Below are 15,469 nucleotides of genomic sequence, written 5' to 3'. Positions count from 1 at the left end.
ATGATGACTCCCTCATTGCTCCCTTCCTGTATGCAACTGGCTGGGAGGAATAGCTGGATACTAGGGGATGACCTTCTCCAAGCAGGCACAGTTGCACAGTTGAACCCTTGAAGATGGTATCTCTCTGGGTCAGAGGATAGACTGTAGAGAGCTATCAGGTGGGCCTCCTCTTCACCACTGGCCTAGGTTGGGTGCACGCTGTATCACACACCTGATGAGTAATTGAGCATCCATGCTCTGACAGGTACTATGCACTTTGCCAGCCATTAGTATCTGAGCCATACACTGAATTGAAATGATAAAAAATGCTCCAAAACCACAGAGAAACCCTGTCTCGAAAAACCAAAAAAAAAAAAAAAAAAAAGAAATGATAAAAAATGGCTAAACTCTATCTACTCACATTGCCTCTTTCCCCTCACTTTCTGTAGTGATGGGGACAAAATCCAGGGCTTCCCATATGCTAGACAAGTGATCTACCCTGAGCTATGCCACAGACCCCATGCCTATTTCCAATTAGCAGAAAAGAAATACAGAAAGTTTATTTTTTATAACTTTTAATTAGCAGCTAGAAGGGATTCTTGCTCAACTGGATCTTTTCTTCGATGTTTGAAAAGTATTTCATCTTTGTTAGAATTTCCTTGGCTTTTTCAAAATCACCTGAAATAAACAAGAGACAATGATATCAGGCAACAATAAAAACAACTCTGGCATTTCAGGCTGCCAGACCAAAGGGTCCAAAGGTTGATAGCTTCACCTGAGGGTGAGTGTACCCAATAGCAACATTTGCCAAAGCCTAGGGATGTTTTTGTCTGCCATAACTAGGGAAATAGAAGTGAGACCTACTCGGTAAAAGCCAGAGACTCTGTGAAAGATCTTAGCCTCCCCCAGCAAAAATATTATTTCACTCAGAAATGTCAGTAAGGTTGAGAAATCCCAACTTAGACAAATGCAACACTGTATAATGTGCCCTAAATGAAGATCGTTTGTAGTCAACCCTGGGAATAGTAAATATTAAAAATAATAAATTAATCATTAAAATATAACAGGGCTGGGGAGATGGTGATCCCTTCAGCATGAAGGCATTTGCTGTCCACTGAAGCCAGCTGACAGCCTTGGAGAACATAATTAATTAAAAAAATGATAAACTAGTGTATAGAAAATATGGAAGATTGTTGTGGAATATTATTTTAAGATGTCTTACATTCATTTATGCTGTGGAATGTTTGCTTAATGATGCAAGGATGAGTTGCATTCCTTTATGTTGCATTTGTTTAACTCTGAGAAGCTGTGTTACTTTGCCTGCCTAAAACACCTGATGGAATGGCCAATAGAAAGACAGGAGAAAAAATAGGTGGGACTGTCAGGCAGAAAGAATAAATAGGAGGAATCTGGGAAGAGGAGATCAAAGAAAAAGAAAGAGGAGAAAAGGACTGCAGGGGCCAGCTATCCAGCTACACAGCAAGTCACAGAGTAAGAAGTACAGAAGGCAAAAAATAAGTGGATAATTTAGGTTAAGAAAAGCTGGCTGGAAACAAGCTAAGCTAAGGCCAGGCATTCATTCATAAGTAAGAAAAACTTACTGTGTGTGATTATTTGGGAGCCAGGTGACGGATCCCCCAAAGAGTCTAAAGAGTTCAAAACAAAACAAAAACCAGAAAACAAAGGATCTACAGTAAGTTTGCTTAGAATAGTGGTTCTCAGCCTGTGGGTCGTGATCCCTTTGAGAGCCTAATGACCCTTTCACAAGGGTCATCTAAGATTGACAGAAGTATCAGTTATTTACATTATGATTCATTAACAGTAGCAAACTTACACATATGAAGTAGCAATGAAAATAATGGTCAGGTGGCAGCGGCGCATACTTAAAATCCCAGCACTAGAGAGGCAGAGGCAGGTAGATCTCTGAGAGTTTGAGGCCAGTCTGGTCTACAGAGCAAGTTTCAGGACAGCCAAAGATACACAGAGAAACCCTGTCTAGAAAAACCAGCAACTGGGGCTCAGCCCTTAAGTGCACTGGCTGCTCTTCCAGAGGACCTGAATTCAATTCCCAGCAACCACATGGTAGCTCACAATCTTCTGTAATGAGATCTGGTGCCCTCTTCTGGCCTGCAAACATTCATGCATGCAAAACACTATATATAATAAATAAAATTGAAAAAAAGAAAAAGAAAAACCAGCAACCAAAACAACAACAACAAAAGAATAAAAAAAAAAAAAAAGAAAGAAAGAAAAGAAAAGAAAAACTTACGGACAGAGTAACAACCACACGAGGAACTGTATTAAAGGGCTGTGGCACTAGGAAGGGTGAGAACCACTGGCTTAGAGGATATTAAGTTACACGGAAGCAAGCTGTAGATGATCTCTCATACCAGACCATTGTTAGGGCCCCATCAAGCCAAATGTGGGCGTATATGCCTTTAATCCCAGCACTCAGGAGGAAGAGGCAGGCAGTATGAGTTGAGGCCAGCTTGGTCTAAATAGAGTTCCAAGTCAGCCAGGGTTATCGAGAGAGATATTGTCTCAAAAACAAACAAACAAACAAACAAACAAACAAACAAACAAACAAACAAACAAACAAACAGGGCTGGTGAGGTGGCTCAGCAGTTAAGAGCACTCACTGATCTGGGTTTAATTCCCAGCACCAATGTGGCAGCTAATGACTGTCTTAACTCCAAGGTAATGACACCCTCACACAGACATACATGCAGGCAAAACACCAATACACATAAGATAAAAATAAAACAAAGGCAAAATAACCCTAAACCCCTATGTGCATGCTGGCCCAAAGTTTTGGATTTCCCTTTTCTCTGTAATCTTTTTTTGCTTCCAAATCACTCTCTTCCTCATTGCTACCCAAGTTTTCTATTTTGTAAAAGATATGAATTTATTAGAAATCTCAAGTTACTTAACATGTATTGAAGGAAGGGGATTCTCTTACTCTGAGAGAAAGCCTCAATGTTTATATTTTATAAACATTGTTTTACATTTAATAAAGTGAAAGGGTTAGAGAGATGGGTCAGTGGTTAAGAGCACTTTGTTACTCTTGCAGAGGACCTAGGTTCAATTCCTAGTATCCGGGAACCCAAAGCACCAGGCACACACGTGGCACACATACACATATATAGGCAAAACACTTGCACACATAAATAATATTTTTTTTTTTAAAAAAATATTTATTGCACTCGGGAGGCTGAGGCAGGTGAATCTCTGTGAGTTCGAGACCAGCCTGGTCTACAGAGCTAGTTCCAGGACAGGCTCCAAAGCCACAGAGAAACCCTGTCTCGAAAAACCAAAAAAAAAAAAAAAAAAAAAAATTTATTTATTATGTATACAATGCTCTATCTGCATGTTTGCCTGTAGGCCAGAAGAGGGCATTAGATCTCATTACAGATGATTGTGAGCCACCTTGAGGGTGCTGGGAATTGAACTCAGGACCTCTGGAAGAACAGTTTATGCTCTTAACCTCTGAGTCATTTCTCCAGCCAAATAAGAAAAAAAATTAAGTGAAGAAAAAAAAATAAAAATTAATAAGTCAAGCTTAAAAGGCCCAGTGGGTAAAGGCTCTTGTTGATGAACCCGACAGCTTGAGTCTAATTCCCAGAGACCACATGGTAGAAAGGAAGTGGCTCTTGAAAGGTGTCCTCTAATCTTTTCATGTATGACATTGACACACTAGCGCGTGCGCGCGCGCACGCACACACACATTACATAAATGTAATGGGAAAATTTAAAAAGCAATGAAATACCTTGTTCAAAAGCTCTGTTTACATTGTCAGTAAATTCTTTCTGTTTAGCTGAAAGAGAAAATAATTCTTTTAATTTTTGCATTTAAATAAACTTACAGTAAAGCCGGGTGGTGGTGGGGAACGCCTGTAATCCCAGCACTCAAGAGGCAGAGGCAGGTGAATCTCTGTGAGTTTGAGGCCAGTCTGGTCTACAAAGCAAGTTCCCGGACAGTCAGAGCCACACATAGAAACCCTGTCTTGAAAAGTCCCACCCCCTAAAAAAAAGGAAGGTAAAAAGTAGACTTAGAACATGAAGGCAACACTTTGTGACCATGCTGCTCTACACGTAAGGACTGGGGTTCGAGGCTCTACAGCCTTTGTGTTCTTGTGGTGCTGAGGATTGTACTAAGGCCTTATATATGCTATGCAAAATCTCTACTACTGAGCTGTATTCTGTACTTGCATTTTTTTTAAAAAAAGATTTATTTATTATGTATACAACATTCTGCCTCCAAGTATGACTGTAAGCCAGAAGAGGGCACCAGAGCTCATTACAGATGGCTGTGAGCCACCACGTGGTTGCCGGGAATTGAACTCAGGACCTCTGGAAGAACAGTCAGCTCTGCTCTTAAGTTCTGAGTGATGTCTCCAGCCTGTCCTGGCATTCTTTTGACACAGGGCTTCACTGTGTTGGCAGGCTAGCCTTAACTCCCTGTTCTTCCGCATCTTCCTCTTGACTGCTGATATTATCAGTATCCGCTGTCGTGCCTGCCTTGCGTTCTTGTTAAATGCAGTACTGACAGGCACTATGAACATTCTATTTTTCAGCCACGGAAGGTCTGGAGGCAAATGCCAAGGCTTCTGAAGTGGCTATGGAATCACATAAGAAAAAAAAAGAATGACGGGCGAAATCATCATACTTTGGATGTCCGTCAAATGGTCTGGGTGTTAAAGACTTGGCTCGTGATTAGTTTTGCTAATAAAGGGAAGAGAAGACTTCAGGAGGCAGGGCCCAGTGGAAGGACACTATAGACATGTCCTGGAAAGGGATCCTGGGGCCCAGGCTCTGTTAGTTTTCACTTTGGCTAGTGCCGTGTTCATTGCCTCCTCCACTCTGCATTCTTGCCATAGTCCCAGGAGCAACTGGGCCAACCCACCATGGACTAAACCTCTGAAACTGAGTCAGAAGAAAGCTTTTCTTTTCATTTCAGGGACTGTCTCACAGTGATGGAAAAATAAGCAACACAGGAATCAGGGATAGGCTTTGACTATCTCTACCTCAGTCTTCCATACTTTAACACACTACCATCATGACATTTATTGCTATTCATTACCACGTGTTTTAGGCAATCACCTGCAAATTATATAGCCACCCAGGAAAATGATACTATTTCCATTACATTCTATCTTAGAAGACTACCAATGCAAAGAGCAGGCACAGCAACCTCATTTCCTATTGTTGCTCATTAGAAAATGAGGAATTTTTACAAGGATGCCTTCTGGATGTAACTATATTTATTTAGAATCTTTTAAAACATTTCAAATACATTGTATCTCCAAGGTAGGCAATGGCAGGTATGGAATTCTCCCTTAGGCACATGGCCAGTGAGTGCAAGAGCTGGGGACTGAATCCCAGGGGAAAAATTTAGGAACTGATCTAAAAAAGGACAGTAAGTCATCCAGACAAAGCTGCTAGAAGTGTTTCACATGCTCTGCCTGTGTCTCACTAACTTAATTAACCCTTGGGGTACTGACCTAACTCTCTCCAGTTATAGATGAAGAACTGAGGCTCAGACATCCTCAGAAGCCACTGTTTAAGAACACACAGAAAATCAACAGCAGTGTTGGGCCTGATCCTCACTCTGGAGCTTTATGTGATACCCAGATGCCTGAAGCTTCTGGAGGAGGGTAGCTGACTTCTGCCTTGATGCTCAGCACTTGTATCCACTGTTGTGACGTATTTAACAGCATTAGCTGAGTCCCTGTGATGCTTCAGGTGCTTTTCTGAGAGGGAAGCCAAGAAGAGGAGACACAAGTTACACAGTAACATTTACAGCAGTACAATGACCACTGTGGCCAAAGGAAGCTTCATGAGAGTGATGACTGCTCTCAGATCTGGGGAGAGGATGGGATGGGATGAAAATATGAGAGTTTCAGGTCACATCAGTAGTGCTCACAAAGGCCTGGGGTAGAAGGGTGCCTGTGACTGATGAGGAAATGGAAACCGCCAAATGTGGCTACATTGGGACATAAAATGAAAAGCAGAGGGTAGAATATGCAGAGCCCGGGTAGCTAGGTTGAAATGTTTGGTTTTAAACCTAAGAGCAGAAAAAATCCATTTAAAAGGTTTTAGACAAGACTCTGAACAGTGATTAGATTTAAGACCACCCCATAGTGACAGGGCAGATATATTTTAGATGGGCTTCCAGGTACAAGCATCTGAAGCTTCTGTGGTATGTATGGAGTGAGAGGAATAGGTTGCAGGTAGTAAAAAGAGATTGGTAGATGAAGTTGAGACATGTTTTCTTTTTTCTTTTTGGGTTTTCGAGACAGGGTTTCTCTGTGGCTTTGGAGCCTGTCCTGGAACTAGCTCTTGTAGACCAGGCTGGTCTCGAACTCACAGAGATTCACCTGCCTCTGCCTCCCAAGTGCTGGGATTAAAGGTGTGCGCCACCACCGCCCGGCTCGAGACATGTTTTCTTTACATGTGTTTGCAGCTGAGGGGTATGTGCATGTCACGGTATGAATGTGGAGACTCAGGTTGTCAGAATTGGTAGCAAGCACCTTAACCACTGAACTATCCTGCTGGCTTTAGGTCTATCCTTTTAAGAAAATATTTTTATTTATTTATGTGTATATTTGTATGTCTATTTAAGTGTATCACATATGTGCTCCAGAATCCATAGAGGCCAGAAAATGGCACCTATAATTCCAGTAAAGGATGGCTGTGAGCCAATATGGGTGCTGGGAACTGAACCTGGTTCTCTCCAAGAGCACTTGATGTTCTCATCCCGAGTCATCTCTCCAGTCCATCCTAGGTCTAATGTTTACATTTTCTAATAAACTGACTGTGAGCACACTGCTGAGTAAGTTTTTACTGTTTTGTTTTTTGAGACAGGACTCACATATAGCCCAGGCTTTCTTGGAAACTTATGTAGGTTAGGCTAGCCTTGAACTCCAGATCCTTTTGCCTCCATTCTTCCAAGAGCTGGGATTATAGGCATGTATAATTGCACCTAACATAACTTGTTAAAGACAACTCAGTGTTGCCGGGCGGTGGTGGCTCACGCCTTTAATCCCAGCACTTGGGAGGCAGAGGCAGGTGGATCTCTGTGAGTTCGAGACCAGCCTGGTCTACAAGAGCTAGTTCCAGGACAGGCTCCAAAACCACAGAGAAACCCTGTCTCGAAAAACCGAAAAAAAAAAAAAAAAAAAAAAAAAAAAAAGACAACTCAGTGTTTATCATGAATTCTATTTGGACATACTGAATTGGAATATATAAGCACGTTTTCTTTGCTATACCCATAGGCACACACAATGTTTGATCCACAAGAGGCATATTGTAAATATTTTTGTGAAAGTACTTAAGCTCATAGCTACATGAGAATCCTGGAGCCAAAGACAGGGTTTCTGTAGACCAGGTTGGCCTTGAACTCAGAGATCTGCCTGTCACTGCCTCCCAAGTTCTGGAATTAAAGGCGTGCACCATCACCATCCAGCTTTGTGGAGCCTTTTCTACATGAAATGGTTCATTTTATTTGACAACCTGGACAGGCTATGATGCCCACTTGTTGGTGGTGATGTGATTGTGGCCGCAGTAACATTTACAGTTAGTTCAGTGTACTTAAAGATGGCCCTTATGCTGGCAAGTCTTATGTCAACTTGACACAAGTTAGAGTCATCTGAGAGGAGTGACCCTCAATTGAGAAAATACCTCAATAATATTGGGCTGTAGGCAAGCCTGAAGGGTATTTTCTTTTCTTTTTTTTTTTTTTAAGATGATTTATTTTTATTTTACGTGCATTGGTGTTTTACCTGCATGTGTGTGTGAGGGTGTTGGATCCCCTGGAACTGGAGCTACAGACAGTTGTGAACTGCCATGTGGGGGCTGGGAATTGAGTCTCTGGTAAAAAGCAGTTGGTTCTCTCATCTGTTAAGCCATTACTCCAGCCCCAGGGTATTTTCCTAACTAATGATTGATTTGGGAGGGCCAGGCCATTGCGGGTGGTGGCATCCCTGGGCAGGTGGGTCTGGGTTCTTGCCTTCCTCATGTTGAATACAGGGGAGGTGCTTCATCTTATAGCAGTATGTCATGCTTTGCTGATGCCCCTTTCTGAGCAAACACAGGAGGGGTAGATTGGGGGATGGTAGAGGGAAGGTGGGAGGAGGGAGTGGGAAGAGATGAGGGAGGGGAGGCTGCAGTGGGGACTCAAAACAAACAAACAAATTAATTAATTAATTAAAAAAAAGAAAGTCAAGCAAGCCAGGGTGATCAAGCCAGTAAATATAATTTTTATATGGCTTTTGCTTCAGTCACTACCTCCAGATTCCTGCCCTGCACTCCCTCAATGATGGACTGTTACTCTGAACTGTAAGTATTAATTTCAATAAACCATAACCCCTTCCTCTCCAAGTTGCTTTTGGTCATGATGTTTTATCATAGTAACAGAAATCCTAACTATGACAACTCTCAACACTGTGAGAGAGTCTCATTCAATTAAGTAAGGTCATTATGTGCAAAAACAGGATTCAAAAGAAGGAATTCTGCTTGAATACCGTGACACAGAATAGCCGAGTACGTGGAGGCAATAGAATCAGCTTAAAGTCACTCTAAGTTTTATAGTGAATTTAAGGCCAACCTAGGATATATAAGCCTATCCAGAAGATAAATAAATGAAAAACGTAACAAACCATGTAACATAGAGGGTATGTTTAGTTGTTGAGCACTTAGCAGGTGTTAAGTCCTTGGTTTATATCCTGAGCACCCACAAGAAACATATTCAAGACTGTGACATAAAAATCCAACCTGGGCGGGGCGGTGGTGGCGCACGCCTTTAATCCCAGCACTTGGGAGGCAGAGGCAGGCGGATCTCTGTGAGTTCGAGACCAGCCTGGTCTACAAGAGCTAGTTCCAGGACAGGCTCCAAAACCACAGAGAAACCCTGTCTCAAAAAACCAAAAAAAAAAAAAAAAAAATCCAACCTGATGCCAGGCTGTGATGGCACATGTCTTTAATTCCAGCATTCAAGAGGCAGAGGCAAGCGGATCTCTGTGATTTCAAGGCCAGCCTGGTCTACAGAGTGAGTTTCAGTACATGCTCCAAAGCTATATAAGAAACAAAAACCAGGGCTGGAGAGATGGCTCAGAGGTTAAGAGCACTGACTGCTCTTCTAGAGGTCCTGAGTTCAATTCCCAGCAACCGCATGATGGCTCACAACCATCTGTAATGAGATCTGGCGCCCTCTTCTGGTGTGTGGGAAGCAGAATGTTGTACACATAATAAATAAATAAATTAAAAAAAAAAAAAAAAGAAACAAAAACCAAAAAAATCCAACCTGAGTTTTTAGCCTACTGTCCTGCCTTATAGACTGTGTGTGTGTGTGCGTGCACACGTATGTATGTAACGTGTGTTTGCAGGTGCACACGTGCACGTTTGAGTGTATGTGCCTGTACAAGTGTGTGAAGGTCAGAAGTCATTTGGGTGTTATTCTTCAGGCGACATCCACCTTTAAAATTTAAAAATGACATTTACTTAGCAGCGAGCGAGAGAGCGTGCGAGAAAGAGCGAGTGCCACAGCACCTGTGTGAAGCCAGAGACTACTTATGGGAGCCATGTGGACTGAATTTGAGTCCTTAGGGTTGTGTGGCAAGCACACATGTACAAAAGCACCTTCCCACTCCAGATCTCGCTTGCAGTTTCTGTGTCAGCCTCTGCACACACTTGGGTCAATTCTGTAAAATAAACAGATCTATACTCCACTGGCGAACCTTGACTGCTACTCAGTGGAATGAAATGAAAAGTAAAGCAGGTGAGACCAAATGTCAGGGTCTCAGGGCTTGCCCGGCTGTAGCTCTCCATGTGATCGAAGGCATTTCTGCCAGCTACTAGAGATGACCAGGAAACAAAGAACTCCTTGAATGATGATGAGGGCCAACAAATGTTTTTTGACTCATTTCTCCTGTCATGTGCTCCCAAGAGCAAAAAAGCATGTGTGAGAATCTCGTCTATTACCTCTGACAGTGGATTTTATTTCTTCAATGGCAGCCTCAGTTTGAGCGTGTGCGAGTTTCTCATTGATTTCCATTATTTCCACAAGGAACTGACTGTCTGTTCCATAGTCTGTCCCTTCAGGGATTTCTATTCCTTGGAGCTTTAGCTATTGGGGAGGAGAATATGGAAAATGAAACAGATCAGGGTCATGTAAGTTCTGCTCACCCCTTCAGAATATCTGATGGTCATATGGGAAAATGTGAATATTGGTTGGAGAGGGAGCTTAGAGCACAATGCATGCCAAGTAAGTCACATGTCCAGCCTGGAGACCTGAGCCAAGAGTGCTGGTAAAGGAGCTCACTTATCCTGAGCCATCGGCAGCTGGTCTTAAAATGTTTATAAACATTCTACTCAATACTAAAATTGCCTAGATGTTCTTGCAAAAAACTCCCCAAGTACTCTTACTATCATCAAATTTATAGAAAATAGTTAAAACAATAAAACCAGGGAAAGTTAAGATATACAAAAGGATCCAGTCTGGTGGTTCATCTGCGTCCCCAGGTACTCAGGAGGCTGAGGCAGGGAGATCACAGGTCAAGTCCAGCCTGGGCAGCTAAGTGAGACCCTGTTTTAAAAAGTAAAAAGGTGGCCGGGCGGTGGAGATGCACACCTTTAATTCCAGCACTTGGGAGGCAGAGGCAGGCGGATCTCTGTGAGTTTGAGGCCAGTCTGGTCTACAAGAGCTAGTTCCAGGAAGAGGCGCCAAAGCTACAGAGAAACCCTGTCTCGAAAAACCAAAACCAAACCAAACCAAAAACAAAACAGAACAAAACAAAAACAAAAACAAAAAAAAGAAAAAGAAAAAAGAAGAAGTCAAAAGGCACCTGGGGATACGGTTCAGTGGATACTAAACCTAGCACCCATCCCCCAAATAAAACTTAGAACCCAAAACCAAAGAACAACCCAGTGATTATCAGACAGGGGCCATGGCTCAGTGGCAAGGAACTTATTTACTTAGCATGAGGCATTAGGTTCAATGCCCAGTACTGAAGAAAAAAAGGAGCTGGATGTGACGTGAAGCAAGAGAATTACAAAAGAAACAAAAACAAGGAAAATGGATTTGCAAAGAATATTATGAAAACTATACTTGTATAGAATCTTATTCTTTCTTTTTTCTTCTGTAGTATTTTTTGAGGATAACATCATTAGCTTCCTGGACTAGGCCAGGTCTCATACAGAGGGAGTCACATACAGATGGGTTGGGAAATACCTTACAAGGTATAGTCCCCTGCTCAGGGGAGCCTGAAGAGTCTTATAGGCATCATTCAGTAGGGCCGAATGCTTCTCTGAGAGGTGTTTTTCAGTCTGTTCATAGAGATAAAAAAAGAATTTTATTACCACAAGGGCCGGTTTTTTTTGATTCCCAAACTCTTATAATAAGACAGTGATTTAAGGAGTATGGCTAGAATTAGAACTGGTGTTAGATGACTAGTCTGTATTTTCTTTTTTTTTTTTTTAATTTATTTACTTATTTGTGTGTACATGTGTCCTTAAACGTCAGAGAAGGATATTGGATATATCTCCTGGAACTGGAGCCACAAATGGTTGTGAGCATCATGTAGGTGCTGGGAATTGAAGTTGGGTCCTCTGGAACAGCACCCAATGCCCATAACCACTAAGCCATCTCTGCAGCCCCCCTTTCTGACTTTATTATTATTATTACTATTTTATGTACATTGGGGTTTTGCCTGCATGTATGTGTAGGAATGCCAGGTCCCTGGAACTGGAGTTACAGACAGTTGTGAACTGCCATGTGGGTGCTGGGAATGAACGCGGGTCAGTGCTCTAAACTGCTGAGTGATCTCTCCAGTCCCCAGTATAGTCTGTATTTTCAAATATGGGTTTCCAGTTATCAGAGAAATCAGATAAAAGCTGTGAAGAAATGACATCTCTGGGGGTTGGCTGCCAACAGTTTCCCAGATCAACACAGCCACCCACCCAGTTGCACACATATATGGGTACTATTGGGGGGGGGGGTCAGTGAATACCTGAGACTTTTGGCTGAAGAAATCTGGATGGATGAGACATTGTAGTTGATGGTACCTGTGCTTAAGTTTCACGATGTCAACCTTGAAGGATCGGTGACTGGAAGGAAACCAGATGTTACGCATGCAACAGTATTTAGTTATTTACTATGGTCTGGATCTGCTTGTGGGGAAGATGTAATAACATAAAACAAAGCTTATTTTTAAGATGCAGCCATAGTGAAGGGAAATCAAACAGGATCAGAATAGGTAATGTATGTATGACGTTTGAGAGATGTGAATGGTGTTACTACTGAGTGATCAAAGACCAGAAGGGACATGAGTGCAGAGACCCTGAGCTGAAGGGAAGATTAAAAGCTTGACAAATTAAGGGCTAAGGTTAGTGTGGCCCATTGTAAGCACTCAGTGTCTGATGAAAATGTGTTTCAGAGTTTGGAGTACTTGCCCAACCTGTATGTTCTTTGATTTCTTTTTTTTTTCTTTTTTCTTTTTTTGGTGCTGAAGACTGAATGTCTCCTGCATGCTGGGCAAGGACTTTAGCACCAAGTCACTCTCTTCCCTCCTTTCCCCCACCAGACCTCTTTTTACTTTTTATTTTGAGACAGAGTCTCTCCTCCCCCCGTCCGCCATAGGGTTTCTCTGTGTAACATTCTTGGATGTCCTGAAACTTGCTTTGTAGACCAGGCTGGCTTTGAACTCACTGCGATCCACATGCCCCTGTCTCCTCCCAAGTGCTGGGATTAAAGGCCTGAACCACCATCATCTGGTGAGACAAAGTCTCTTAACTAAGGTAACCAAGTAGATTTTGAAGTCACTCTATGGTCCAGGCAGGCTTTGACTTGCAATAAGCCTACTTTAGTCTCCCAGATCACTGGGATTGCAGATCTGTCACCAGGCCTAGAGCCTTGGCATTAAAAAAAAAAAGTGTGTGTGAGAGAGAAAAGGTTAGCGTCAAACTTGCTATAATAACCAAGAATGAGACCTACAACTCTGGATCTTCCTACCTTCTCCCTGCAAATGCAAGGATTATGAGATTTATGAGAATAAACCCAGTTTACCAGCTTAACTTAAAAACAAAAAGGTTGAGTTGGGTGTTGCTAAATTGTTCAGTGCTGAAATTTTTTTGATCCTTCCTTAGCTTTCTGAGCAGTTAGAATTATAGGTAGACTATCACGCTGACCCATTAATACCTAGAAGCAGGTGTTTTTTTTTAACGATAGCACCGGGATTCGAACCCAGCCTCTTGGTATTGCAAAGGAAGTGTCATCCATTGAGCCAAAGCACTCACTTGTTTCTCTTTTGGGGAGTGGTGGCATTGGGGGAGTCAGACTGTAGGATCCTCTTGCTTTTGGCTAGAGGGCAGGGCCACAGGTGTGCACAACCACACCTTGCTCTACATTTTACCTCTGCTTACACTTCCGTACCAATCTCCAGAAGGCAGGGGGCGAAAAAACCACAAACATTTCTTGGCCTCTCTCTCTCAATCTTGAGCCTGAATTAAAATTTTGGTTTTTTGAGACAGGGTTCCAAGTTGCGACCCTTCTTCATCCCTGAATACTGGGATTCCAGACATATGCCACCACACTTATTTTTGACACAGAATTTCTTTGTATAGCTGTGGCTGTATGGGAACTCACTCTGTAGACCAGACTGCCTTGAACTCACAGAGATCTGCCTACCTCTCCCTCCTGATTGCTGGGATTAAAGGTGTGTTCCACCACCCACCACTGACCAGCAGTTTGTTTTATTAATTGCTTTTTTTTTTTTTTTTGTTTTTTCGAGACAGGGTTTCTCTGTGGCTTTGGAGCCTGTTCTGGAACTAGCTCTGTAGACCAGGCTAGTCTCAAACTCACAGAGATCCGCCTGCCTCTGCCTCCCGAGTGCTGGGATTAAAGGCGTGTGACACCACTGCCCGGCTGCTTTTGATTTTTGAGACTTAGTCTCATGTGGCCCAGACTCTCAAATTTGCTGTATAGCTCAGGTTGCCTCAGATTTGCAATCTCCTGTACCCCAGAGTGCTGCGCTCAGTCACGCATGCACCAACACACCTGGCTTCTTTTAGTTTTATTTTCTCCTTTAAAATACTTATTTGAGATGAGATGTTCCCTAATTTTGTGGTTGGATTCCAACTGGGAATCTTTCTACCTCAGTCTAGCATGCATGTAATCCCAGCAGTGGGGGAGTAGGCGGCAGGTGGACCAGATGGATGTTGTGAGCTCCAGGCCAGGCAGAACTAATGGCTAAAGGTTTTTTTTTTTTCCTTCCTGAGACAGCTTTTCTCTGTAGAACTTGCTCCGTAGACCAGACTGGCCTTGAACTCAGAAAGATCCGTAAAGGCGTGCACCACCTCTGGGCAGCCAAGGTTTTTTTTTTTTTTAAACAAAAAACCCCAAACTCTCCTTTCTGCTCCCTAGAGTTTAGCCTCTGTCTGTACTTCCTTTTTTTCCAGGAGTCTTGCTGTAATGGTCTGTCCTGTCCCTTTAAGAGAGAAGCCCCCTCGTGATCTAGGGACAGCCCCTGCAGTATTTCTGCCACAGCACTCGTCGGGAAACCAGCAGCTTTTTACTTAAACCATAACACCCGCCCCTCAAACTCCCTATAATGTAAACTTGTGCTTGTTCCCTTTTGTTGTTGTTGTTGCTGGTGTTTAAAAACTGTACCTTGGCAGCAGAGGCTAGTCCTGAATTCGTGATCCACCGGCCCCCACTTCCCGAGTGCTGCCAGGGGTCCTGGGGACCCGCAGCAAATCCATTACACTATATACTTATCCATTTTTTCTTATTTTGAATCAGTCTCGGTAAATTGCCTAAACTGGCCTGGAACTGCGGTCCTCTTGCCGCAGTCTCCCAGCTGGCTGGAAAAGAAATTACAAATCCGCCGGCGCTGACCCAAATCTTGGTCGCTAGGGTAACGCCTGCCTAATTTTACTAACTCGAACTTCCCAAGGCCGGCTCGCCCTCCCAGCACTCCGCGCCGCTCGTACCAATTCATGAGGCTGAAGTAGTCCCGAGTCGGGTCAGGAGGCTGCAACGCGCGGCAGTGTTCGCAGAAGAACCCATCCCCACTCTCCACACACCCTGCGCTGCCGCAGTTCCAGCACTGCCGCGCCTTGCTCTTCCCCGAGGCAGCACTGGTGCTCAGCAAGCTCCTACCCAGGAACCCAGCAAGTCGCACCTCCCACACGCAAAGCAAAGCCCGAGCGCCAGAGCTCCACATTGGGACAGCGGCCCGTCTGGCCTGGGTCTTCGCACCCGAGGGGAAGGAAGAAAAAGTGACTCGTTGCTGATTGGTTAGGGAGCCGAGGAGGCGGGATCAGTCTCGAGGAACTAGGCTACCGAGTTCCGTTCTGCATTCTAAACTACAATTCCCACTAAGCCTTGAGGCTACGTGTTGCAACCGATTTGCGTCTTCTTATTGGGCCTGCCGAGGAGGAAGACGTTTTGATTGGTTGAGGGTGGAGTTTGTATGGAAGGTTTAGCGCCACACCA

The 15,469-nt window shown here is 43.4% G+C and overlaps 1 protein-coding gene across 4 annotated transcripts; it reads right to left on the bottom strand.

Annotated features, from left to right (window-relative positions):
- Positions 1-520: 520 nt before the first annotated feature.
- Positions 521-15,247, bottom strand: Hscb (HscB mitochondrial iron-sulfur cluster cochaperone). Of its 4 annotated transcripts, XM_057763422.1 has the most exons (6): positions 14,965-15,247; positions 11,985-12,081; positions 11,212-11,301; positions 9,958-10,102; positions 3,747-3,794; positions 521-657 (listed from the first exon to the last, which is right to left on the bottom strand). In XM_057763422.1, the coding sequence occupies exons 1-6, from the start codon at positions 15,195-15,197 to the stop codon at positions 566-568; spliced, it is 705 nt and encodes a 234-aa protein (XP_057619405.1). In that variant the 5' UTR covers positions 15,198-15,247; the 3' UTR covers positions 521-565. The 4 variants fall into 4 exon arrangements, with proteins under 4 accessions (XP_057619405.1, XP_057619402.1, XP_057619404.1 ...); XM_057763419.1 differs by lacking the exon at positions 9,958-10,102; XM_057763421.1 differs by lacking the exon at positions 9,958-10,102 and having other exon boundaries at positions 570-657; positions 11,207-11,301.
- Between the last annotated feature and the right edge of the window lie 222 nt (positions 15,248-15,469).

Source organism: Chionomys nivalis, chromosome 3 (assembly GCF_950005125.1).
Source record: "Chionomys nivalis chromosome 3, mChiNiv1.1, whole genome shotgun sequence".
In the NCBI taxonomy this organism is placed as follows: domain Eukaryota; kingdom Metazoa; phylum Chordata; class Mammalia; order Rodentia; family Cricetidae; genus Chionomys; species Chionomys nivalis.
The sequence above is the reverse complement of the archived record's forward strand: the minus strand, read 5'-3'. Positions and strand labels throughout refer to the sequence as shown.